Source organism: Lithobates pipiens, unplaced genomic scaffold, assembly GCF_037356315.1.
Source record: "Lithobates pipiens isolate NorthernLeopardFrog02 unplaced genomic scaffold, aLitPip1_a1.2 Scaffold_8, whole genome shotgun sequence".
Classification (NCBI taxonomy): domain Eukaryota; kingdom Metazoa; phylum Chordata; class Amphibia; order Anura; family Ranidae; genus Lithobates; species Lithobates pipiens.
In genome coordinates this window covers 296,523,086-296,550,583 of record NW_027507903.1, presented here as the reverse complement: position 1 = coordinate 296,550,583, position 27,498 = coordinate 296,523,086, and the positions used below count along the sequence as shown (strand labels likewise).

The following is a 27,498-nucleotide window of genomic DNA, read 5'->3' as shown; positions in this document are numbered from 1 at the left end:
GCAAACTGTTGGCGCTATATAAATCCTGTATAAACAATATATATATTTATTATTAATAACAGACATACACACGCACATACACTCTTCGGCCACTTTATTAGGTACACCTGTTCAATTGCTTGGTAACACAAATTGCTAATCAGTCAATCATGGTTGTTGGTGCCGGACTGGCTGGTCGGAGTATTTAAAAAACTCGTGATCTTACCAGGATTTTCACAAACAGCCATCTCTAGGGTTTACAGAGAATGGGCCAAAAAAAATAAAATCCAGTGAGCAGGAGTTGTGTGGATAAAAATACCTTGTTGGATGTCAGAGGAGAATGAGCAGACTGGTTTGAGATGATAGAAAGGCAACAGTAACTCAAATAACCACTCGTTACAACCAAGGTATGCAGAATACCATCTCTGAGCACACAACACATCAAACCTTGAAGCAGCTGGGCTACAGCAGCATAAGACCACACCGGGTGCCACTCCTGTCAGCTAGGAACAGGAAACTGAGGCAGCAATTCACAAAGGCTCACCAAAATTGGACAATAGAAGATTGGAAAAACGTTGCCTAATCTGACGAGTCTCAATTTCATCTGTGACATTCAGATAGCAGCATGAAAGCATTGATCCATCCTGTCTTGTATTGTTGGTTCAGGCTGGTGGTGTAATGGTGCGAGGGATATTTTCTTGCCACACTTTGGACCACTTAGTACCAATTGAGCATCGTTTAAACACCACAGCCTACTGAGTATTGTTATTGACCATGTCCATCCCTTTATGACTACAGTGTACCCATCTTCTGATGGCTACTTAAAGCAGGGTAAATGCACCATGTCACAAACGTCAAATCCTCTCACCACAGGTTTACTCCAATGGCCTCCACAGTCACCAGATCTCAATCAAGCACCTTTGGGATGTGGTGGAACCGAAGATTCACACCATGGATGTGCAGCCAAAAAATCTGCAGCAACTGTGTGATGCTATCATGTCAATATGGACCAAAATCTGAGGAAAGTTTCCAACACCTTGTTGAATTTATGCCACAAAGAATTAGGCAGTTTCAAAGGCAAAAGGGGGGTCAAACCCAGTACTAGCAAGGTGTACCTAATAAAGTGGCTGGTGAGTGTATATACACATACACACTATATTACCAAAAGTATTGAGACGCCTGCATGCATGTGTATATATATATATATATATATATATATATATATATATATATATATATATATATATATATATATATATATATATATATATACACATACATATATACATACATACATACATACACACACACACACACACACACACACACACACACACACACACACACACACATATACATATACACACACACACATACATATACATATACACACACACACATACATATACACACACACACACACACACACACACACACACACACACACACACACACACACACACAGCAATATTGAGTTTTTTTTTTGTTTGTTTTGTTTTTTAAATGACACAAGGCTGTATGCCCTACATTTGGCAAACTACAGGGCAATTTTAATAAGGCAAAGATATTTGGACAGTTAAAACAGGACCCATTTCTTAATGCACTGGTCTGTAAAAAGCGGACTGGTTGTTAGGTATGTAAATTACTCTTTGTACTAGTATTAAGCTTTAGACTCATGTTGTTCATTTTACATCCAGCTATATGCAGTGCTACACGTGGCAAGCCAATGCTGTCAAAGAGTTATTAAAGTATTAAAGGTTATTAAAAATGTTGACAACACTAACAAGTCCTTACAGATACCTCACAAACAGATAATGCAGGGATTGCATTACAAAAGACAAGAAAAATATGTGCATCAAGTTTCAGCCAAGCAGCTTTGAGGCTTCACAATATTATATAAATACAATATATATTTTAACTAAGTTGCACTGCTGAAATGTCTGCTCATTCATATGGCACGCCTAAGCACATGTAGCACTTTACAGAAGAATGAAGACCAGTAACACAGTATAAGATAGATAGATATATGAAGATTACACTAGGGAGGATGAAAGGGTATGTAGGAGTCAGGGCCCTCCTAGCAAATTGTTCTTAGTCATTTAAAAAAGGAGTGAGTGAATAGTGTTTTTTTTTTTTTTTTCCCCATCTTGAACATAAAAATCTACCAAACGTTTGAAGTGTATTTTTAGTTCTTTTCAGTTAAGTATTTAGCACTTGCCGCCAACAGGTGACAAGCACAAGACTACAACTCAGGCTCTTCAGGTAGATTTTTTGCTATGTCGTGAAAAATAGGATTTTTCTAACAGCTTACGTGTAGAATCCTTTTCTTTGGTGTACATCAGGGGACACAGCGCCATAGTAGTTACTATGTGGGTTATAGGCCACCTTCAGGTGATGGACACTGGCACACCCTAAGACAGGAAGTCCAGTCCCTATATAACCCCTCCCACTACTGGGAGTACCTCAGTTTTTGTAGCAAAGCAATACATGTGTATACTAGAAAGAAGGGAGGGGCCTCCTTATCCCCTGATGTACTTCAAAAAAAGGATTTTACAGGTAAGCTGTTATAAAAATCGTATTTTCTTATCATACATCACAGTACACAGAGCCATGGTAGTTACTATGTGGGATGTCCCATAGCAATGCCAACTGAAGGGAAAAAGTAGGGCACCAAGAGACTAGAGGCAATATCCTCATGACCTTTTACATCTACTTGATAGAATCTGGTAAAAGTATGGACTGAAGACCAAGTTGCGGCCTTGCAGATTTGAGCCACGGAGGCTTGGTGATGCACTGTCCAGGAGGTACTAACAGCCCTGGTGGAGTGCGCTTTAATATGAAAAATGTGGAACTTTCCTCTTTAAACCATAAGCTTGAACAATCACTTGACGAATACATTTAGAAATAGTATAATTCGATGCTGCCTGTCCTCTCTTAGGGCCTTCAGGCAACACAAAACAAAAACATCTGTTTGATGAACTTGAGCAGCCACCTTCAAGTAGACCTTGACTGCTCTCACCACATCAAGAGAATGTAGTGACCTTTCTTCCCGCAGAACAGGCTTATGGGGAAAATAAAGGTAGAATAATATCCTGGTTCAAATGAAAACCGGACACAAATTTTTGATGAGGAACACAATACAACCTTATCCTTGTGAATAATCAAATATGGTTCTTTACAAGAAAGAGCAGCCAACTCTGATACCCTTCTTGCAGAACATATGGCTACCAGAAAAACAAATTTCCTTGTTAAAAAGGACCAAGAGAATATGTCTTATCGGCTCAAAAGGCTGTTTCTGTAATGCCGACAGGACTAAATTCAAGTCCCAAGGGTTCAGGGGTGACCTAATCGGAGGATTACACCACGTTACCCCCTCAATAAAGCGACGAACCAGATAATGCGAAGCAAGCGGTCATTGAAATAATACCGATAAGGTCGAAACCTGGCCTTTGATAGTACTCAAGGCCAGTTTCATTCTAATCCCATCTGTAGAAAATCAGGGATCCTACCTAGGACATATTTCCTGGGGTGCCAACCCCTGGATTCACACCAGGAGACATATGCCTTCCAGACTCTATAATATGACTCTGGAGGCCGGTTTCCTGGCATTAACCAGAGTAGACACTACTGAACTTGATAGCCCACGCTTCTTCAGAATGTGGGTCTCAATAGCCAAAACGTTAAATTTAGCGTTTGTAAGGTAGGATGGAATACCGGATCTTGCAAGAGAAGGTCTGGTCGTGGTGGCAGAGTCCATGGGTCTCCTACCGCCATCTTTACAATCTCTGCATACCAAGATCTCCTGGGCCACAAGAATCACGCTCCTTCCCTTCCTGCTTGATCCTGTGTAGAAACCACAGAAGCAACAGAACAGGAGGGAATGCAAGAACACCCTCTTCTGAGCTGTATCTATGATCAGACCCAAGTATTCCAATCTCTTTGATCGTTTTAAAGAAGATTTCTCTAGGTTGAGAATCCAACCTAGGTATTCCAGGTAGCAGACTGTGGTGACCAAACTTTGGTCTAAGCGGGCTACCAACTGGTCTATCAAGAATAGATCGTCTAAGTAAGCTAGAATTTTTATACCTTGAGCCCTTAATCTGGCCAAAGGGGGAGCCAAGACCTTTGTAAACACACAAGGTGCAGAAACTAGACCGAAAGGCAGAGCTACAAACTGAATGAAGATTTTCTATCTCGAACCGTAGATATTTCTGGTGAGCGGGGAAAAATAGCTACAGGGGGGCAAGCATCCTTGATGTCGATTGACGCTAGCAGCTCTCCACCTTGTAGAATGGAGACCACTGATTAGATTGACTCCATGCAAAAAGAGCAGATATTCAAAAACCGGTTTAGATCTTTGATATCTAGAATGGGTCAGACATCCCTGTTTGGTTTTGGTACCGTGAAAAGGTTTGAATAAAACCCTAACCCCTGCTCTTCCATGGGGACCACCGATAGTACTTTTTGAGACAAAAGATGGTCCGAAGCTTGAAAGAGCGACTTCTTTTTCTCTGGATCCCTGGGAACATTTGATCTGAGAAAACAAGGAGATGGGAACTCTCTGAACTCTAGTTTGTATCCTAGAGATATTGAAGAAGCCACCAATTTGTCTTTACACTCTTCCTGCCAGACCCTTGAGAACTGCAGAAGTCACCCCCCCCCCCTCCTCCCACTCGAGTGAGCAGGGGTGCCCCTTCATAAGGAGGTTTTAGTATTTTGTTTTGTGTTTCCTCCCTTCAGGGCCTCCTTTGTCCCTGGGGTTGACCATGAGGTTTACCTCTTGAACTTGACGGTGGAGGCCATGGTGACTGCCTGGAGGCTAATGCTTCCGGCACTGGAGAAGAAGCTCATTTAAAAGAAAAATGCTTAATCCTCTTCTTCTGTTAAAGCTTCAGGAACCGGGGACCCTCAGAGAACCCACACTCCTGGACCTTTAATAGCACCCCACCAGTAAACTTTATGGCTTTAAAATACCAAAGTACTGGATCCCGGGGTCCAGCTCTCTAAAAAGAGAAGCATTACAGGTAAAACCTTGTTTCTTCAGACACAAGGCCTGGGTACCATTCAATTCGGCCTAAAAGACACTTTGAATGCATCCAGCTGCATAGCTAGCCCCAGCAAGGATTGCTCCAGTGGAGCTCAGCACAGCACATCTTTACTTGTGACCAACACCTTAGACACTGGCGAAAAAACTGAGGTACTCCCAGTAGTAGGAGGGGTTATATAGGGAGTGGACTTCCTCTCTTAGGGTGTGCCAGTGTCCATCACCTGAAGGTGGCCTATAACCCATATAGTAACTACTATGGCTCTGTGTCCCGTGATCTATGATAAGAAAGCCTGTGTTGGTTGGATATAAACCAGTATAGCAGGGAATCCAATTACATATACACAACTAAATTATGCCAGCAGAGGGATGCCACCTTCCAAGAGAAGACCCATCTACAATTTTATTTTGCATAGCAGTCAACAAGTGCACATGCAGTGCTTGGCTTTTCATTTTTCTCTCTAGAAAGTCTGGTATGTTCTGCAAGTACTCCTGTAATAAATATCTGTAAAAAAAAATCTTCAAAACATCAGTCTATAAATGTTTAAACATATTAAAAAAAAAATGCCCTCCAAAATGAGTTACCCTTTAAGGAGAACATAACTTGGCTGAAGAAACCAGCAGTTCAACTGAAAAGTAAAGCTCAGTCTGTCACTACGGTGCTAATAAAAGTGGTAGGGGTAAATCTCCAAGCAAAGAACCCAGACAGGAGAGAAAATGTGTAGTAGGAGCCATACTTGCCCTTACAAAGAAGAAAGTAGTATAGGGGGGCCACGTTTTCTACAGACAGGTAGATTATATGCTGTGTCTTTGTGTAAGAAATCAAGACTTACTGCTTAATGGTTTCCATTTGTTCTTTGACAGACATGCCACCTATACAGAGCGCTGTACGCAAAGTTGGGAAGTTGTCTTCTTGCAACAATTTGCAAAAATACTCAATGATGCTGTGTGTCTGACGTGCCAACTCTCTCTGTGCAAGACAAAAACAAGATACAAATAAATCAGTAAATCATAAGAAAAGATCATGAATTTTGGTATGGCTACCAGAGAAACAGGAGGCATCTTCCAACACCTTTCAGAATGCTAATTAATGGCAAAAGTATTCTGCAGAAGGTTTAGAAACAGCTGCGGGCTGAGTGCTCACTGGGAAAATTCCTTCTTATAGGTGATAAAGAACCCCATTAGAATATCCGTAGAATTCCTAAATTGAGCTTGCACTTTACCTATACAATAAAAAGCCCAGCAAGCTGCATATACTTACCTTTCCTTATTCCCAACACAAGCTATTTTTCTGCACCTATAGACTGCATGGACAAAGCACAAGTTTGCTTTAAGGGGGCTTCTGTGATCTTGTCATTTTTAGAGCTAAGATATTTGTCAAGATTTTTATCTACTTGAATCAAAGTTTGGTAAAGAGTGCTAAATGCCTGTATCTCCCATCATGCACTGTGACATGGCGTAGAAGGCTGAAAAAAGACAGAGGCCCATTCAACCTATGTACTATGTAATTTTTATTCTCTAACACTTCCCATAGCCCTGTATATTCTGCTTCCTGAGGAGGCTATCTAAACATTTTTTAGAAGATGTTGAAACTCTCAGCTAGTACCACTTCCTATGGGGAGGAAGATTCAGATTTTTACAACTTTAACTGTAAAGAAACCTTTTTGCAATCTACAGTTAAACCTCCTTTCTTCTAACCTCAAAACATGGTCACATGTCCCCTTCAGCAACCTTGCGTAAACAGTTTATTATAGTTACTGAAATTATCTTTGATATATTTAACAATGTAATCATATCCCCTCAAGTGCCTCTTCTCCAGAGTGAATAACTAATTATAATAACTAATTAGGGATGCACCGAAATTTCGGCCGCCGAAACATATCGGCCGAAAATGGCCCTTTCGGCAAAGAGCTGAAAGAGAATTTTCGCCGATACTAGTGCCGAAAATGGGGCGGGGTCTGCTGGGCTTGGCCCCACCCCCGGTGCTGCCCATCACGCGGGTGTCATTCTGTCTTCACGCTCTCCTCCTCCCCACCCATGCTGCAGTCAGCCTGTGGGGTCTCGCAGTAAAGTCCCCCTCTCCACAGCGGTGGCTGCATATGGCTCCTCAGCCGATGTGTAAATCGGCTGTGCAGAAGCTGGGCACGCTGTTTACTGTGAAAGTCTAAGCAAAGGAGAGGTGTCTAGCAGTGTGTGCTGTGCTCTCTGCCTCCCCCTAGAGTGCAGTACCCAGCATGGAGATTAATGTACAGAGCTGCAGCTGCCAATTTAAAAAAAGACCATCTATATCTATGTTTGTATGCCTGTGTGTGTGCATGTGTGTGTGCGTGCGTGTGCATGTGTGTGTGCGTGCGTGTGCGTGCGTGTTTCCTTCTGTGGCATGCCCCCAGTCTCTGGCCATCTCCTGTGGCATGTCCCCAGTCTCTGGCCATCTCCTGTGGCATGCCCCCAGTCTCTGGCCATCTCCTGTGGCATGTCCCCAGTCTCTGACCATCTCCTGTGGCATGTCCCCAGTCTCTGACCATCTCCTGTGGCATGTCCCCAGTCTCTGACCATCTCCTGTGGCATGTCCCCACTCTCTGACCATCTCCTTTATAAAAATATTTTTTAAAAATTGTAAATTTCGCTATTGGTGCCGTTTCGGGATCAAGGAAGATTTATTTGCGGTATCGGTTTCGGGACCAAAAAAAAACCCATTCGGCGCATCCCTAACTGTAATCTATGTAATCGATCCTCATAGCCAAGGTCCTCCATCCCACTTATTCATTTTTTGCCAATCACTGAACTTCTTCTAGTTAAACGTTTTCCTCAGGATTGGTGACCAAAACTGAACTGCTTATTCAAGAAAAGACCAACCAGTGTTTTGTAAAAGGGTGGAATTGATTTAGCTCTTCAATGTACACCTTTTTTGCATCACAAGCACCCCCAGATCCTTTGCACTTACCAATTCTCTCAGGAGGAGCCCCTTCTAATGTGCAACTTGCATGTGATTTTGTGGCACCCAAGTACATAACTTTACATTTCACAATACCGTATCTCATCTGCCATGTAGCTGCTTAGGTTATCTTATAATGATGCTATGTCATGTGCCAAAATTATTTCCCTGCATAATTTGGTAGCATTAGCAAACACTGAAATTAAGATTAATTACAACCTCTTTAGACCATTTGAGGAAGGAGTCATTTATCAGGACTCTATGCACCTATCGACCAAAACAAAAAAAACAAAAACAAAAAAACCACAGGAGGATTAAGCACAGGGCAAAGCTGGGGTGGTGAGCATACAGTGGTGTGAAAAAGTGTTTGCCCCCTTCCTCATTTCCTGTTCCTTTGCATGTTTGTCACACTTAAGTGTTTCGGAACATCAAACCAATTTAAACAATAGTCAAGGACAACACAAGTAAACACAAAATGCAATTTGTAAATGAAGGTGTTTATTATTAAAGGTGAAAAAAAATCCAAACCATCATGGCCCTGTGTGAAAAAGTGATTGCCCCCTTGTTAAAACATACTATAACTGTGGTTGTCCACACCTGAGTTCAATTTCTCTAGCCACACCCAGGCCTGATTATTGCCACAACTGTTCACAATCAAGGCATCACTTAAATAGGAGCTGCTTGACACAGTAAGGTCCACCAGAAGATCCTTAAAAGCTACACATCATGCCGAGACCCAAAGAAATTCAGGAACAATTGAGAAAGAAAGTAATTGAGATCTATCAGTCTGGAAAGGGTTATAAAGCCATTTCCAAAGCTTTGGGAATCCAGCGAACCACAGTGAGAGCCATTATCCACAAATGGCGAAGACATGGAACAGTGGTGAACCTTCCCAGGAGTGGCCGGCCGCCCAAAATTACCCCAAGAGCGCAGCGACGACTCATCCAAGAGGTCACAAAAGACCCCACAACAACGTCCAAGGAACTGCAGGCCTCACTTGCCTCAGTTAAGGTCAGCGTTCATGCCTCCACCATCAGGAAAAGACTGGGCAAAAATGGCCTGCATGGCAGAGTTCCAAGGAGAAAACCACTGCTGAGCAAAAAGAACATCAAAGCTCGTCTCAATTTCTCCACAACACATCTTGATGATCCCCAAGACTTTTGGGACAACATTCTGTGGACCGATGAGACAAAAGTGGAACTCTTTGGAAGGTGTGTGTCCAAGTATATCTGGCGTAGAAGGAACACTGCATTTCATAAAAAGAACATTATACCAACCGTAAAATATGGTGGTGGTAGTGTGATGGTCTGGGGCTGTTTTGCTGCTTCAGGACCTGGAAGACTTGCCGTGATAAAAGGAACTATGAATTCTGCTGTCTACCAAGAGATCCTGAAGGAGAATGTCCGACCATCTGTTCGTGTACTCAAGCTGAAACGAACTTGGGTTCTGCAGCAGGACAATGATCTTAAACACACCAGCAAGTCCACCACCGAATGGCTGAAGAAAAACAAAATGAAGACTTTGGAGTGGCCTAGCCAAAGTCCTGACCTGAATCCTATTGAGATGTTGTGGTATGACCTTAAAAAGGCCGTTCATGCTCGAAAACCCTCTAATGTAACTGAATTAGGACAATTCTGCAAAGATGAGTGGGCCAAAATTCCTCCAGGACGCTGTAAAAGCCTCATTGCACGTTATCGCAAACGCTTGGTTGCAGTTGTTGCTGCAAAGGGTGGCCCAACCAGTTATTAGGTTTAGGGGGCAATCACTTTTTCACACAGGGCCATGATGGTTTGGATTTTTTTTCACCTTTAATAATAAACACCTTCATTTACAAATTGCATTTTGTGTTTACTTGTGTTGTCCTTGACTATTGTTTAAATTGGTTTGATGTTCCGAAACACTTAAGTGTGGCAAACATGCAAAGGAACAGGAAATGAGGAAGGGGGCAAACACTTTTTCACACCACTGTAAATATCTCCTTCCCCTGGGGGGAGTGGACAAAAACAGCATACTCAAAGCAACTAGGATAGGTCAGTGTGAAAGCGCAGCTCACTCATGCCCTTACTAGATTTTGGCAGCCGGCAGACTCCCCCTGACAGCACCCTCCCCTTGTCTCCCATGCACGGTTTCCCCACCAGGAGAAACATTAAAACTGAGGGTCTGCCGGGAGTCACACTTTTTAAGGTTTGGGGAATTCCATGTTTCTTGGGAATAAGGGGAGCAAGGGTGCACATGTTTACATTCATTTTTAAGAACATCCCCACGTGCCTTTGTTGCAAATATTTGGTCCCATTTAGTGGATCGCAACTTATTGAAGTTATTTGCTTTTTAATTTAGCGCTGTGGTCATACCAATTTGCCTCTCTTTCCTGCAACATGGCAGAGCTCAACAAATCCCAGGTGCCAGGTAACCACGGTGACTAGAAATTGCACCTGACTTTTGTAAGCTTTTTGTCACTACTCTTAGGTAATGCAATTCCTCTGCTATCCAGCTGAGCCCTGTGCTCCCCCATTGTTCCACCCCCTATATATCTTGTTCCCCCATAGACCCTTGCTCTGCTTTTGGCATATCACATTCTGATCCCTCCCGCAAGATCCTACCTTAAAAGCTCATCCAGTCTTCTAACCAACTTTCCCTTAACGGAGCTCTACTGTCCCCATTTAGATGAAAGGCAGTACAGTACCTACACTGTGGTTCCTCCTGCTGGACCTGTAGTAAATTAGGGGTTTGAAAAAGAAACCACAGTGTGCAGTGGGAAACACAAGCATTCAACATTTCCAAAAATAGTGCCTTTTTAAGACCTCAACTGCTGCAGCCAAAGGCTGCAGCAGTTGTGGATGAAGGATTTCAGACAAGTTGCCTATTGGAGAATTAAGTACTCCCAGTCTTTACTGCACAGAGACATTGCTTAGATTTTTTTTTACTGGAAACGAAAAGGTGCTCCCCTTCAAAGGATTAGGCTGTAGAAGAGTAAGGGTAAGTAGGGTTACACTATTTAAAAGGATAAGTTCAGGTACTCACGGCAGAAGGGCGCAGGGGAAATCCCCCCCGCCTTTTTTTTCTCCTTCCCCTTCACCCTGCTCTGTTCCCTGCGCTATTATTGCCCCTGACAATATGGGCATAAATGGCTCTCTGGGTGAGGTGCAAGTGGGCCTGGCAGAGTGTGGGGCATACTTCAAAACCTGGTCGATGAAGCACCATACTCTTCTAGGTTGCTAAGTAATGTGCAGTCCATCAATATTTTTGTTACATATAGTTTATATTCAACTTACAGCTTTGAGAAACTGCACTCCCAATTTCACTGTCGGAGGACCTAGCTGATGTTTATGTTGGAAGTCAAATCTTTTAGAATTTTGATGTTTACTGACTGTACTTTTTGTGATATCATCTTGTTGTCTTACTTCGCATTGTAAATAAAAACATATTGAAAGTAAAAGGATAAGTTCACCTTTGGGAATGGGTTACATGTTCCACCCATTTTGTGGGTGAAACATGTAACATGTTCCCACTCCTGCAGTGTCTCTCTGAGACGCTGCATCTAGTGACAAGTGGGAGAATCACCTCCCCCCACTTGCTGTCACCAATAAAAATAAAAATTGTGAATAGGAAACTGCAAGTACTGACAGCAGCTGCCGGCATGTAGTCCTCAACTGAACTATTAGGGCACTGTTGTTGAGAGCTCTAGGTAGTTCGTTGCCTCTTCCTGTCAGTGTGCAACTGCCTACTCATACAAGGTATGTGCAGACCGTTTCAATTGAAAAGTCTGCAGGAGTCCTGCATGGCACCCCTGATCTGCTGATCGCAGGTGCAATGCTTTCCTTGTGTGCAAAAAGATATGCATTTTTAAAGGTGAACTTATACTTTAAAACCAGTAAAAATCTTAAGGGTCCCAAATCAATACTAACAGATTGGAAATTAATTTTGGACGGCGGGCCCAGCATGGGATATTTTTAGGAGCAGGATTGGTTACTTATTGCAACGAATTTACTGATTAAAGCAATGTTTGTTTTAACTATTTATGAGAGAGGCAGCCCAGCCCCTGGATTCCCAAATCTAAACAAAATCTATCCGTGTAAATAGGGTTGTTGTGTTTTGGCACTTTATTGGATTTATGCTGTGCTGTAGTCGCAGCCCAGTAATTGAGCTTTAACCATTTCTAGTAGACAAATAATTCTCCATGGGCAATGATTGGCGATCTTCTAACTACATACTATAACTATGTTCCAACTATATCTGTGGCTGATACATAGTTTGCATTTTACAAAATGTAAAAAAAAAAAATATATATATATTATATATATATATATATATATATATATATATATATATATATATAAAAAAAGGAGTGGCACAGCGAGTACAATATCTGAAGACTGAATTACCGATGGGCAAATGATGAGTCCATAAGGGCCTTCTCTCTTTGTGAAAGGTAGTCTCTTTTCTTGCTCCAGACCGAACATAATGACAGGCAAGGTGAACACCAGCGTTTTTCCAGAGCCAGTAAATGCAATGCCGATCATATCCCTTCCTGATAAGCTGCAATAAAAAAGTCAATATAAAAGTTTACTATACTCATTTTAACCTTTACCCTGCTGGAGCTGTTTTTTGCACATGTTTAAAGAATAATTTAAGGCCTGAAAAATAGTTAAAACCCTCACACATTATATATTTTCTGAAAGCAGATAATTTTTAATGTCACACGATATTAGCGCACGGTTTTATGAAATGCAAACTTTCAGTAATTAATACAATAAAGTTAAGTTCAGTGTACAAACACAATATATTACCCAATTTTTTGGCAAAATATAAAAGATGAGGTAGCACCTAAGAGATAGATACCCAGTATATCAAGGCTTAAAATCACATGCAGTTGTGAAATGACAACAAACTTTAGTGCCTATGTTTTCCATAGGTGACGCTTTAAAAGCCACTAGAGGTCATCAGTTTAGAGTAATAGGCCTAGAATGATTGCTCACACACTGGTGCGCTTGGCGATATGCAACACGTGTATCATAATCAATGTTATTATGCTTAGGCATCCCAAACGCATGCATTTATGTGGAGGCTAAAAAGGTTTCCACTAAACTGTATTTTTCCTCACATAGGGGGCAAAAAGTACCCTATGTGATGATTTTTTTCTTTGGCGTTTCTTTCTGTTAAATGAGATATTAGGGGCTGGGGAATGTTACACCAGTACCCAGAAGTGAAGGTTTACACACTCCCTTCTACCTACTTGCTCCCACCATGCAGATCCCAGGTCCATCGATGAGTACATGGAGTCAGAGAAACATGGCCAGGGCATGCGGGAGAGGGCCGCCACTTATGCAAATGTGTGGAAGCGATCTGGTAGCTGCACAGCTGCCTTCTCAGATTTAGACACACTCCTGGCCTCCTCCTAACATGTTCTGTGAGCTCTCAAACCTCATATGAAAAAAATAAAATAAAAATAAAAATCTACTCACATGGTAGGAATGCCCTGGATCTGGATCGGAGTAGGATGCAGAATTCCTTTTTTCTTTAGCCCTCGTAAAATTGCTTAAGAGAAAATCATATGTGTAAAAAAAAAATGTCCATCACAACAATATTAAATGTGAAAATATAGGTACTCATACTTACCCGCAGGTAACTTCATTTCTTTAAAACTCTTGATAGGTTGTGGAATGCCCTCGCCTTCCACCAATATGTGGTATTTTCGCCGGACACGTTCATGGCGTGCTTGAGACATTGCTAGAATATTACGTGGAGCTCGCCAGCTGTCAGAAAAAAAAAAAAATGATATATTTGAACTGAAAGTACTACTACAATATCTACAGAAAAACACTAAATTAAAAATAGCACTTTCATCAAGGTGTCTATGAAACTTTTTTAGTAGAAAATGAGAAACACAGTACTACATAATCTATGGATATATGCAATGTTCAAGATAAAGAAAGGTCTGCTGCTGCTTCTAGGAAAACCACATATCCCCTACCATCACTCTCCTGATTGTTAAAGTTGGAGGGTTTATTAAAGTAAATAAACTCAAAATACAATGGGTCTCAGCCAATGTCCTGATGAGCGTCACGCGGTTTAAAAAAATTAAAGATCAGGAAAAAAAAATGAAAAATAATACAACATATAATATGGGTCCATAAAAATAAACAGCAGCACATAATCCTTGTTGTCACTGGCTTTTACCTGCACAGGGACACAATAAAACTTTAGTCTGTTTATGGTTTTACCGAAGATTCAGAAAAATTTCACTCATGATTCAATCATTTTTTTCTGATTCTTATCTGAAAAATGTGTGAATAAATTGTGGTTGTAAAGGCCAAAGGATTTTTTTACCTTCATATATCATGAAGGTAAAAAACCTTCTGTCTGTTGGTCTCCCCACAGTCCCCCTAATACTCATCTGAGCTCCCTCTCAATCCAGCGATGTGCATGAGAGCCTCAGCTGTCGCAGGACTCCCTCTCCTAATTGGCTGAGACAGCAGCTGGAGCCATCGTCTCCCACAGCTGCCAACAGAGCCTCTGTTAGAAAACACTGGGCCCCGTACAACCCGACGGCTCCCCCCCCAGCACAAATCCCCCACCCCCACCCACAAAAAAAAAAAAAAAAAATATCACCCTAACATACATCCTCTTTCTTCTCAATCTTTGTATTCTAGCACAAATCTTCTACCTCAAATCCCCCCCCCCCCTTCAGCAGAAACCTTCATTCAATTCCCCTCAAGGCCCTCCTCCTAGCCCAACCTCCTCTAAATTACCCTCCCTACCTAAATCCCCAATCACCTGGCTCAACCCTCCCCCCACCCCCCCCACCCCCCCAAACCCTCCACTCCTAGCATATATCCCCCCTCCCCAACTTACAGGGGAAGCCACTACAAAGTCAGGAGGAGGTGCGCAGTGTTGTGCTCTTGCCTCTTGTAAGAAGAGTGTTCGTCTATACAGCACAGGATCGCACTTACTGTAGATTGCACTGTACACACACAGCGACCCCCATCTCTCCAAGGGCTGCTCACCTTCTGTCAGACGGAAACGTGGACTGCGTGTACAGTGCGATCTACAGTAAGATTGATCCTGCACTGAATAGATGAACCCTCTTCTGAAAGGAGAGAAGAGAACACAAAACAGTGCACCTCCTCTCTTTTCTCTCTGCTACTTCTCTTCTCACTGCTCAAACCTACAGGCTGCCGTCACCTTGTCCCGGCTGCGATTGTGGGTTGTGGAAGGAGCTCAGCGGCTACTGTACAGGCACCGCACTTCAAATCAAGGAAGGACCAGCTCAGGGGGCAGAACTGCAATCTGGCTGGATGCAACCCACCCCAGAACCCCCCCCAAATCCAGCCATGTGCGTCTCTCACCTAGCAGCTGAAAGCTGCAGGGAGGGAGAGGGGGTGAAAGAAACTGGCTGTCAGTTGCTGGAGAGAGACACACATGGCATCGTTCTGTCATCCTTTATTCTCTGCTCCAACAATACTCCTGCTCCCTGGGCCCCTCTGTGTGACGGGCCCCCTACAAGAGGGCTGGTGGTCCCTGCCTGCCAATCATAGCCAATGAGGAGAGAGCAGGGAATGTGTCTTATGAACGCATAGACCAGGGCTCAGAAGTGAACATGTACCAGTGCCCCCATAGCAAGCTGCTTTCTAATGGGGGCACTGGTCAGGGAATGCCAGTGGGTGACCTGACAAGAGGGGGATCAGGGCAGCTCTGTGCAAAACCACTGCACAGAGGAAGTACGTATGAATTTTTTTTTTTTTTTTTTTTTTTAAGCCAAACCTTCAATACCACTTTAAGGGTGAATCTAGGGAGAAAGCATCGATAAATAGACCCCAAGGAAAAACAAAAAGACTACAGCAGGTTCACCACTTATCAGTTTTCAGGACTCTCACATCCAATGACTTCAAGCACGGTAAAATTCAAGACTCACCTCGTTTTTATAGGATCATCATAAGTAATTCCTTTTGCCATTTCCTTTACAGACATCAGAGCTGCAGAGAAAGTAAAAAACTTTTTCAGAACATCAACTCCCACAAACAGTTCCCTAGGAATCAATGAATCTTGAAATAGATGTTGCAGGGATTTTGCAAAGACTGAAAAGTTATTGTAATAAATATAGGACTCTCTATTCAAAAGCTATTGTAGAATGAATTTTTGTTCTAGTGCTCAGTTTCTAATGCTGGATAACTATCCAGCATTAGAAACTGAGCACTAGAACAAAAATTCATTCTACAATAGCTTTTGTTTAGAGAGTCCTATATTTATTACAATAGCTTGTCAGTCAGTCTTATGTTTTTATGTCTCTCCAAGACCGATCGGTTTGATCTGCTGTACCACCACTACTATGTACTACCCAGGGAAACAGCACCAAAACCAGAAATGACAACGTCATCATCACTTTCAGCTTCAATTGTCATACCAACCCAACCACTTGTGGTGGAACGGGAAAGCAAAGGAACGATAGGCCCTCTGAATGCTGTAAAAGTGACCGGATGGCTGTACAGCCACTCGGATCTCTTTTACAGTGAAGCCAATTGCTAACTATAAAAAAAAATAAAAAATGATACCAGGATCATGGGTGAGCTGCTTCCTTCCGAGGCCAATATATTTAAGCAGTTAGGTGCTCAAAAGGTTGCTCAAAGAAAAGTGATGCAAAAGTAGGTTCAAAACAGCCTCATAACTGTCACCCACACTGCAAAAATTGAAATAAATGGGAATCTGGTGACCTGTGCAAATCAATTATCAATCACAGAAAAAAAAAGAAAGAAAAAAAGTAAAATTTCCCTTTGGAGCCAAGCTACATCTTTCTGCTGTTCCAGATGCTCTAGGGATATCGGCACCTTAATTCACATGCTTTGGAGGTGCTCCAAGCCATTTCCCTACTGGCCATCCATTTTTCAAACAATCTGTGATCACTCCAATTACCCATTCACCTCAAAATTGCTCGAGTATAATACCAGAGGATAGGGTACCTCCAATGTCTAAGCTGTTACTAGTATGTTTACAATTTCTTGCTCGCAAACTGAATGATCAAAGATGGCCATCCCCTCAACTTTTCTACAATGGACAAATGACCATCCTAGATAGGAAGAAAACAAACTTAAAAGATAAGGGTTGTCAAAAAATTCGGTCCCCCTGGCTGTCCTCCCCAATCTTAGGCCCATCTATCTCTATGCTCTCAAGCCTGTCACATTAACAGTGACAAACATTTAATAATGTTTTTTTAACATATATTGCTTTTTAATATATATTTGAAGAGAAAGCATCTTTCCTTATGTTGTTTGGCATACGCCAAGTAACAACCTAAGCTGTAATGTGTATATCTTATCTTTTGTATGAAGAACGAACTGTATTTAACTGTTATTTTTTTTTGTATAACTAAAATATTTAAAACTCACAATTAGCACTACACAGTAGACGGTATCTGAAACTTACATGTGACAGTGCATTAAATATGCCCAAAATGCTCACCTCTTCCTTCTGTAACACTCTCCAAGATCTTCTCTTCTTCTTTCAACTGCTTCTCTTTGGCAGATTCTTTTCTAGCTGTGAAAGATGCGCACCAATTAATACAGCAACCAATTCTTGTTTAAATATCATGCATCAAAACTTGTGCAAAAAAAAATAAAAAATCACTTAACACATAGAAAAATCACACACCTTCTGCTTTTTCTTTTAGATGCTGATGCTGATCCAAAAGGCTGACATTAGACCGGGGTCCCAAAGGAATGTCATCTTCATCCCCTCGTTGATCACTTCCACTGTCCCTCTGCTCTACTTCTATAACACCCTTCTTTCGCATCTGTAGTCGCTTTCGGAGCTGCGATTATGGAAAACATTAACATCGATCAAAATGTGAAACTAAATGGTGTTGACAAATCTGCGTTGTGATTATTTAACAATCATCAATTTTTTTGTTTGCAAAGTTTCCAATATGCACTCTTGCCTGCATATATGTACAAGTTCTTTCCAGCTAAATCTCTACACTGAGCTTCTATATACCGTAATCACATTTCTGAATTGACTACTGGAGGCCTGCAGCCAGTTCCCCACCACTGTATCCACCTCTCTAGCATGCTTTCAATACACATCCATTCTAGAAACTGAAATAAAATTTCAGAATGCTTATCGTGAACCTGCAGTGCAACCAGGTGAAAAAATATTTCAAAATGCCACCTTGCTCATGGATTTTCAAAGTATAAGAGCAGCTAACACAATTTGTTGACATAAAATTGTAAAATGATATATGCAAGTGTAGTGCTAACCCACAATACATGAATAATCTTCCAATAAAGACTTTAAATATAAAAATATTATAAAAGAAAAAATAAAGTTCTTTTAGGGAGTGCTAAAAAGAAATGAATCCATCTGAATTCCAAAAAAATGAAAATATTTGTAGAAAAATGTGAACCACCTCCAAACCATAAAAAGAATTATGTAAAGTAGTATTTACCCAAGTGCTACCAACAGTGAGTAACATAAGCTCCTTACCAGAAGGTATTGACCCTCTAGTACAGGGGTCTCAAACTGGTGGCCCTCCAGCTGTTGCGAAACTACAAGTCCCATGAGGCATTGCAAGGCTGACAGTTACAAGCATGACTCCGACAGGCCGAGGCATGATGGGACTTGTAGTTTTGCAACAGCTGGAGGGCCACCAGTTTGAGACCCCTGCTCTAGTACGAATGTTACAAACCCATCTGAATAAACATGTAAATATATGGCTGGGGTTTTTCTGGACGTAGTGTTTCAAAGCACTATGAGGTTCATCATAGAAAAAAATCCAGAGGGTACTATTTTTATGGCTTTTGATCAATTTATTCCAAATTGGAGAGGTAGTCAAATTAGACAGGACATTTCTAAACTGAAGACTCGTTGGATCTATGATTTAAAAACATTCACCCCATTTGGTTAAAGAATGGGATGTGAATGGTTTCATTAATACTAGCTTATGTTTCTCTGTCCAATATTTCAGTCTGTGAATTTAAATTATATTATCAATTATGTAATTCAGGTTTGTGCTTATGTCTGTTGAGAGAATTTCCTCTTAGGTTTTTAACCATGTTTTATGTATATTTTATGGCACTTTTAAATTCTGCAAAGTGTTTAATTCTTTTTTATGACTTGTTATGAAGTTAAGTTGTAGAATCGAAGGTAGATCACCCTTCCATAAGATGGTGATCCCCCAAGGAAATCACGTGTCCCTTTGACGAAAAGCCTTGGGCGGGGCTTTGGATGACATCACAATGTACTCTGCAAACCAGGAAATGTGAGTTTACATGAGTGGATAAGAATGAAAGATATTTTACAGGGTAAACACTATGTAGCATATTTTTTTCTACAACCCCAAGAGCAGGAGAGGGAGGATAAAAGGAGCATCTGGCTGGAAAGAAATGCATCTCTTTTAAAAAAGGGTCACATGCACTACTTGAACTTACAGTTTGTGTAAGTCATGTATAAGGTGAGAGCACATCTGGTGATTGGTCGAACAGGATATTTTACACATCATAATTTTAATGAAAGAATAAGAAAGACCCCAAGAGGCTGGTGTATATGGAACATTAGTTTAAACATGTAAAATTGGCTACATTTGTAATCTGCACACTAATATATGGATAGAAGTAGTGCTGTACCATTTTGATTTGTAGATTTGTATATGCACAGAGGAGAGTGATACAAGGTGTGAACAGCTACGAATATTATTTTGGTTCACTCACTTGCACATATATATTTTTATTTAGGTAGCAGCACAAATAGTTTTGTTATTTATCAAATCAAAAACTGACTATAAAAAAAAAAAAAAAAGAAGTTAATTTTTTCCCTTTTAAATGTATTCAAGATAATATGTGTATGTGCTGCATACATATTTCACGTACAGCAATTCACCCCAGACATTCAAATACATAAAGTAGAACATATATAACGTTTTTTCACAATCCATATGAAATTTCCTCGATTTTCACCTAAATCAACAATGGAAATATGAATTGTGAAATAACTTTATGTAGTCATATTTTATATATGGGAATGTCAGAGGTGAGTACTGCACATGAAACCTGTATGGATAAGGAACAAAAAAAAAAAAAAAACACCAAAACACACACACACATTTTATATCGGATACTTTTAAAAAGGAGAAAAAAAAATTGCCTTTTTTTATTCTAAAGTCCTTTCGTTTGCCGCCCCCCCCCCCTTTTTTTTTGTTTTTTTAAGGAGCTTATATATATTACATTGTATATTACAGAAAAAAAAATCAGGTTCAGCCTGAGAAAGTTGAAGTTTCCATGGTCTGACTGAATCTTGTAGAAAAGGTGCACGCTATACACCGGTTATATAATACAGAAGGGTTTGATGTCCCTAAATATTCTGCTGCTATGAAACTTCACAGTGGCACCATCATGACACATCTGATGGTTGACTTGACTGTAAATGTAAAATCGAATTTGCTTCTTGGATTGCACAAATGATTAAATCTCAAGGTAAGAACCCAGAAAACAATATACCATCTGAGCTTTTCTTTCCTTGACAGTAACATAGGGTACATAGTCCTCATCTTCCGAAAGTTCAGGCTCTTCATCCTCTGGATGGGCTCTCTGTGGGAACACAGGCATTTTTTTTTTTATATTGAAAGAAATAAGTTCATTATTGAGACTCTTTGCACATATACAGTACAAGTAAAAAAAGACAATGTTAAACACAACCTAATAGACTGTGACTTACAGCAATGTAAGTACACACATATGTGTATATACAGAATAAAATAATACTTGAGGTTATAGAGGTGAGAGGTAACATAATTAAAAGGTGCTAAGGTAACAAGATGAAGGAGGTTTATAGGCTATTTGCCACAAAGTATCAATATGACTGGGCAAAGATTGGGTGGATAGAGAACAACCCGAGGATCATTGTACAAGCCCTCCACACATTACAATACGGGTATTTACATACAAATGGCTGAGTGTTCTAGCCATTGATCCCGTATTTTATTATATTTAGATGGACAGCCTCTGTGGATGTATATTAACTTTTATATTTTAATACAATATATCCTGGGATTATTTTAATTTGTTTAATTTTCCTGTTTACACGTGTAAGCTTTGTTTAGTCTTTGAATAAACTATATTTTTAGAGCAGCATTTCTTAAACTTTTTAGTCCAAAGAAAACCTTGAAACAATTTTCAGGTCTCAAGGAACCCCTGGTAAGATTAGTCAATCAGGGGTCATAAGGAAAATGCCCCTTTCATTGGTCGTCAGTAGAAAGAATGCCCCCTTTACAGTGACAGTTTTTATTGCCACCCTTAGAGTAAGATAAAAAATAAATAACTGTTGTCAAGCTGTTGCCTCTGTTTAGTGGCGATGAACCAGGAACTATGCAGGCACCATCAGATGGAAAGACAATTAGGCTGCTTTCACACTGGGGCGGTATTCAGGCGTTACAGCGCTAAAAATAGCGCCTGTGTAACGCCTGAAAAAAAACCGGCCCCTTTAACTCCAGTGTGAAAGCCGGAGGGCTTTCACACTGGAGCGATGCGCTGGCAGGATGGTGAAAAAAGTACTGCTAGCCGCAGCTTTGCAGCAGTGAAGGAGCGGTGTATTCACCGCTCCTATACCGCTCCTACCCATTGAAATCAATGGGACACCGCGGCAATACCGCCGGCAAAGCGCCGCTGCAGCGGCGCTTTGCGGGCGGGTTTAACCCCTTTTCGACCGCTAGCGGGGGTTAAAACCACCCCGCTAGCGCCCGCACACCGCCGCTAAAACGACGGTAAAGCGCCGCTAAAAATAGCGGCACTTTACCGCCGACGCCGCTCCCGCTGCAGTGTGAAAGCAGCCTTAGACAAAGCTCATTGAACCCTTAGTAACCTCTGAAGTAACCATGGCTAAGAATGGCTGTTTTTGTGGGTTAAATTATTCCACTTAATCAAATTTAAGGTGCCACCCCAAACGAAAGGTTCTTCTACAAAAACTAAATCCAAACGCATGCTGAAAAAGAAAACTCTAAAACAGGCAATAATGCCCTTTTAAATAAAAGGTTTACATTTCCAAATATTATTTTTTTTTTCTTAAAAACAAAGTGGCGCCACAAAAAGAAAGTTACTTGTACCACACAAAACACATTCTCAAAGACTAATGCCGCGTACACACGATCAGAATTCTCGTCAGAAAAAGCTCTGATGGTTTTCCCGACGGAATTCAGCTCAAGCTGTCTTGACTACACATGGTCACACCAAATTCCGATCATTTATAACGCTGTGACGTACAACATGTACGACGGGACTAGAAAAAGGAAGTTCAATAGCCAATAGCTTCCGTCTCGTAGTTGAATCTGAGCATTCATGATTTTTGGAGTGTCGGAATTGCATACACACGATCGGAACTTCCTATAGAAAGTTTTTCCGTCTGGAAAATTGAGAACATGCTATCAAGTTTTGGCTGTCGGAAATTCGGACAGATAAATTCCGATGGAGCATACACACGGTCGCATTTTCCGATGAAAATCTCTCATTGGTCTTTTTCCGGCCGGAATTCCGATCGTGTGTACGTGGCATTAGTCATTAAAACTTACAATTAAATGGAACAAATGCTTTTGCTGATTAAATCAGCAGAGCAGCTTTTTCTGGCATAAGGAATCTCATCATTGCATAATTGAAGTGCAGGACCCACATGCCACTACTGCATTAGTTCCTGGCGCAGACCGAAAAAATAGCATGGCCAAATCAAGGTTAAGTGATAGGGCTCACTTTAATGGTTACATAAAACGTTGGGGTTGTGGGACATTAAGCAGAATTCAGTTTAAAGTGAAACTAAACCCTCCTATCCTTTTCAGCGAAGGAAGCTGCCATCTTAGCTTCTGTTTTATCTGCAACTACTATGATGCTGCACATGTCATCAGCTATGACACGAGCCATGTGATAGTTTGACAAATTCATTGAAAGCACAAGCAAATGTGACAGTTTGCAGTCCTGGCATGTTGGGAATGTAACTTTTTTTTTAAACCATTAAAGAAGAACTTTAGTCAGGGCCCACTAACAGGCCAGGTTTTATGTATTACCTTGGGGAGATGCAGACTAGAATACTGCAATCACTGAGCAGCAAATGATATCCCCTGTGATGTATTTCAGTTATCTTGCAAACCTGACCTGTTAGTGGGCTCTGAGGACAGGGTTGATTACCACTGTGCTAGAGCACTTCCGGTTCGCCTCTTTTACAGGTCTAGCTATGTAAATCATTAAAAAAGTCCCTATACTATTTAAAATTCAGTAACACACCATCTGACCCTGCTCTGCACATGCTCAGTTGCTCTCCATTTTTAGGCATTGCTGAGTTTGTAGAGGCCTATCTGCTGACAGCCTTAAAGTGGAATTAAACCCTCATCCTTTACAGCCAATGAAGCTGCTTCTGTTTGAACTGCAAATGCCATGGTGCTGCACATGTGATCAGTTATGACACCAGTCGTTTAATGGTTTGACCGTTTGGTTGAGGACACAATCAAAACAAACAGTTTTTTGAAACTGGTAAATCAAAGGGTTTAGTTCTGCTTTATGGTTTACAGCTGGGGCTCTGGGCTTCAGCAAAATGGCAGCCTCCAGCAAAAAAGAAACAGGAACACTGCTGGAGGTAATTTACAGAGCACATTCATTTTGGTAACATAATTATTAACGTAGAATGTATGTTCCTTGCTAGAGAACATTATTTTTATCAAGTTGTTAAGGGTAAAGTTTTACTTTAAATTAATGGGTTTAGTTCCACTTCAAATGAAAAATTATCTCCTAACACTTAGCCCAGAACTTTGGCATAATCACATCCTGCGCATGCATGTTCTTGATTGAAGTCCTCTTTCATTTGAATTAAATTACAAAGCTATTATAGTAAGATCATGAACTGTTATCATAGGGCTGGGGAGCTTATGTGACCCCCATTGTGAAGTGCTCATTCTGACATCCCACTGATCCGGAGAATAAGAATTGTACAAACCGCAGTACAACGCTATCTATATGCACTACAACTACGTTACAGTTCCCTTCCATTTTGTTGCAAAATAAAGTAAGAAATGGTGAGCAGTTTTTAAGCAGCTTGCTGTAAAAATAATATATAAATATAAAATTTTCTAATTTATTAACAAGTCTTATATAGAAGCTGTTCTTAGGTGGAACTTTACTTTTTCCCCATGTTCTAAATTAAAGTGTAACTAAAACCAAAACTTTTTTTCCGGAGAGATGGATTAGAACGCCTGTCAGGCTTTTATTGCTGTCTGTGCCCCCATTAGGGAGTTTCACTCTTGTCTATTTTTTCTGTTTATCGTTGTCATTGAAAGTGAAAGTAAAAGAAAATCCCAAAGTTTGGAATGTCCCCAGAAAAGTAATAGAGGGTAAATCTTCAAATGGGGACACAAGTTCTGTGGAGACCCTGGGGAGGCAATAGATTCCCTTAACTCACAGGGAGTTCCTCTAATTCCTATTTTGGCTATGAGACAGGAAGTGACGGGTAAGCTCTGCAATGGGACAAAGATGGCAAAAATAAACTCTAAAACCATCATAAATAAAAATGGCAGGGATTATAGCCTTTCCTTGCTCTAAAATAAGAAAAAAAAATTGTCCTATAGTTCTACCCTGTTTCCCCCAAAATAAGACCTAGCGTGATTGTCAACGATGGCTGCAATATAAGCCCTACCCCCCAAATAAGCCCTAGTTAAAGTCCTTCTATGTCTTATTCTCAGGGTAGAGCTTATTTTCGGGGAAAGAGGGTGGGGTTTATTTGGGGGGTAGGGCTTATATTGCAGCCATCACTGACACTCACGCTAGGTCTTATTTTAGGGGAAACAGGGTACTTTGAGTAATGTAGTACATACTACTATTCTCAATTTCTCCCCCTATATTCTCCTCCTGTTTGTAGTTACAAGTGATGTAAATGGAAGAATTTGAACGTCTGAGCAGTGTGCAATACCTATATCTTCCTGGCCTTGCTGCCCCCTCTTTAATTAAACTGGGCCCTGACCAGTGATACTTGTGATTAGGGATAAGCTTAGGCGTGTTCGCATTGTCCACGTGCAGAGCCCGCCAGGAAGTTGGCGCAGTGCTGCGCTAATCACAGGCAGCGAGACATTGCCCCGATGTGCAGCTACAGAGATCAGGCAATGTCTCACTGCCTGTGATTAGCGCAGCACTGCGCCGACTTCCTGGCGGGCTCTGCACGTGGAGCATGCGAATACACCTGAGCTCATCCCTACTTGTCATCCTACATCTAAGGGTGATATATGCACAAAGTGTTGTGCAGGAAGCAGAGAAAAGTAAGTCCCATACAGGTGTGTGTGTGTGTGTGTGTGTGTGTGTGTGTGTGTGTAACCACCATTAGTATGGGGTCTGATAAGCTGGCTACTGTGAGAAGACATACTATTACCCTTACGATAATCATTCACTCCCTTACAAAACTTCCCTCTCTCCTGCTGAACCCCCACTTACTTTCCTCTCGTTGCTATTCTCCATGATATAAACAAACGTATCTTTGTGTGCCAACCACCTCCACTAGCTGTCGCACACTTCCGGCGCTTACTAATCGTCATTCAATCCTCCAGCCAATCACTACAGCGGTACGCAAAGTCCGCTGCGTGTGCACTTCCAGGACGTACGAACGCGTACGGTGCCCGAGGAGGAACAATCTGCTGTAAATTTCGCGTCACTGCAGTTGTTTATTCCTCGTGATTGAAAATAAATTGGAGAAGACGTTAGAGTTGCTCGTGTCTCTTGCGACAGTGAAACTTACTTCAAGTTGCAATATTCCTTTCCTCATTTTTCAACAACGTTCAAAGTACAAAAACGAAAAAGAAGTATTAATAAAAAAAAAAAATAAAAAAAAAAAAAAGCAGAATTCCTTACAATATAAAAACTGCATAAAGCACTGAGCAGACTGCATACATAACTAACAAAAAATGTTCAATTGCGATCTTTTTATAAATATAATTTGAAGTGTCCAATAATTGGCTAGGTACAACTTTAGTCAGCCTGTAGAGCTTATCTGACAGTTGCACGGTCGGTCATGCGATGCTGTACCCAAATAAAATTGCTGTCCTTTTTTTTCCCTCCCACACATAGCGCTTTCTTCTAGTGGCATTTGATCACTCTTCGAGGGGAGCGGGTACCTAATTTTGACAGGTACCCGCTCCCACTTCCTGGTAAGATCGATCTAGCGATCTATGTCATGTCCAGCCCCTCCTCCTTCCCCCTGTTGCCTTCTGGGACCTGTGCGTGTCCAAAAAGACGACGGGACCATTCAGAAAGCAGAGCGCAACTTGGGCTTGCACAGTAAGAAACCTTGCAATGCCGAGACCTGCACCTGAAGCCGATGAAGAAATCGGCTTGGGGTGCTGACGTCGCGGACAGTACGGACATTTACTGGACAGTTAAATGTCCTTATATTAAAAGTTAACAGCTACAGTTTTTTTTTTATATTTTGCACTATAAAAGGACAATTTAAAAAAAAATATAAAAACAGTAGTTTTTATTTTTTGCTAAAAAACATATCTAATAAAAAAAAGATAGAAAAAAATCGAATTTCTTCACAAATTTAGGTCAATATGTATTCTGCTCCATGTTTTCGGTAAAGAAAAATAAAAAAAGATCCCAATAAGCGTATATAGATTGTAGACACAATAACTTTTGTGCAAACCAAACTATGTGATAGATTTATTTATTAATTTTTACTAGTAATAACGGTGATCAGCGACTGCGAGATTGCAGTGGACATTCTGACACTTTTTGGGGACTAGTGACACAAAAACAGTGATCAGTGCTAAAAAAAATATGCGCTGTACTAATGACACTGGTTGGGAAGGGGTTAACATTAGGGTCAATCAAAGGGTTAACAGTGTACCTAGCCAGTGTTCTACCAACGACACTGTTAGGTGCTTTTTACTAGGGGAAGACATGGAATTTATTCGCTGCTTTGCAGGACACAAACTCCATTTCTTCCTATCAGAACTGCAATCTGCCTTGTTTACATAGGCAGATCGCAGTTATGGCTCTCTGCCTAATGATCGGCGGGCATCCAGCCCATCGGCTTCCGCTGTAATAATAACCGGAATAAGCACGCCCCCCCTTCCCTGGATGTGTCAGATAATGTACTAGATATTTGATCTGGTGCAGCAGGGTCGACTTGCCACTGTAGATCTACATACCTCCCGCCAACTACAAGTAAATTTACTGACAGTTTGTAAAAAAATTTTTTTTTACAACTGCCAGTAAGTATCAGGGGCTGATAATTTCATGCTGTGTTGACTTTTTAAGTGTAAATCAAGCAAATGACTTTGTTATAGGTATTGTCAGCGTTTCCATATCATGTTTATACTATTAAAATATTCACAGTTTTGGTTTTCAGTAGGAGTTCTTTAATTTCTCATATTTATTGGTAGTAAAAATTGTGCTCTGCCAGTACATTTTCCATGTTTTGTCAGTAAAAAAAATAAATAAATAAAAAAATGCGGGTGGTTGGCGACCCTGATACCTCCCAACATTTTGAGATGGGGGATGAGGGACACCTACTAACAAATGTATGTAGGCATAGGACA

The 27,498-nt window shown here is 41.0% G+C and overlaps 1 protein-coding gene across 1 annotated transcript in view; it reads right to left on the bottom strand.

Moving 5' to 3' along the window:
* DDX41 (DEAD-box helicase 41) overlaps window positions 1–25,526 on the bottom strand; it is a 34,957-nt gene extending 9,431 nt beyond the window's left edge. The window contains exons 1-9 of the mRNA XM_077472525.1: window positions 25,397–25,526; window positions 20,441–20,530; window positions 17,601–17,760; window positions 17,412–17,486; window positions 15,871–15,931; window positions 13,575–13,711; window positions 13,421–13,493; window positions 12,341–12,494; window positions 5,857–5,993 (exon numbers count right to left, since the gene is read on the bottom strand). Coding sequence (XP_077328651.1) covers window positions 5,857–5,993; window positions 12,341–12,494; window positions 13,421–13,493; window positions 13,575–13,711; window positions 15,871–15,931; window positions 17,412–17,486; window positions 17,601–17,760; window positions 20,441–20,530; window positions 25,397–25,420 — 911 coding nt within the window. The 5' untranslated portion in view covers window positions 25,421–25,526. The remainder of the gene's footprint in view (window positions 1–5,856; window positions 5,994–12,340; window positions 12,495–13,420; window positions 13,494–13,574; window positions 13,712–15,870; window positions 15,932–17,411; window positions 17,487–17,600; window positions 17,761–20,440; window positions 20,531–25,396) is intronic.
* Window positions 25,527–27,498: the final 1,972 nt, after the last annotated feature.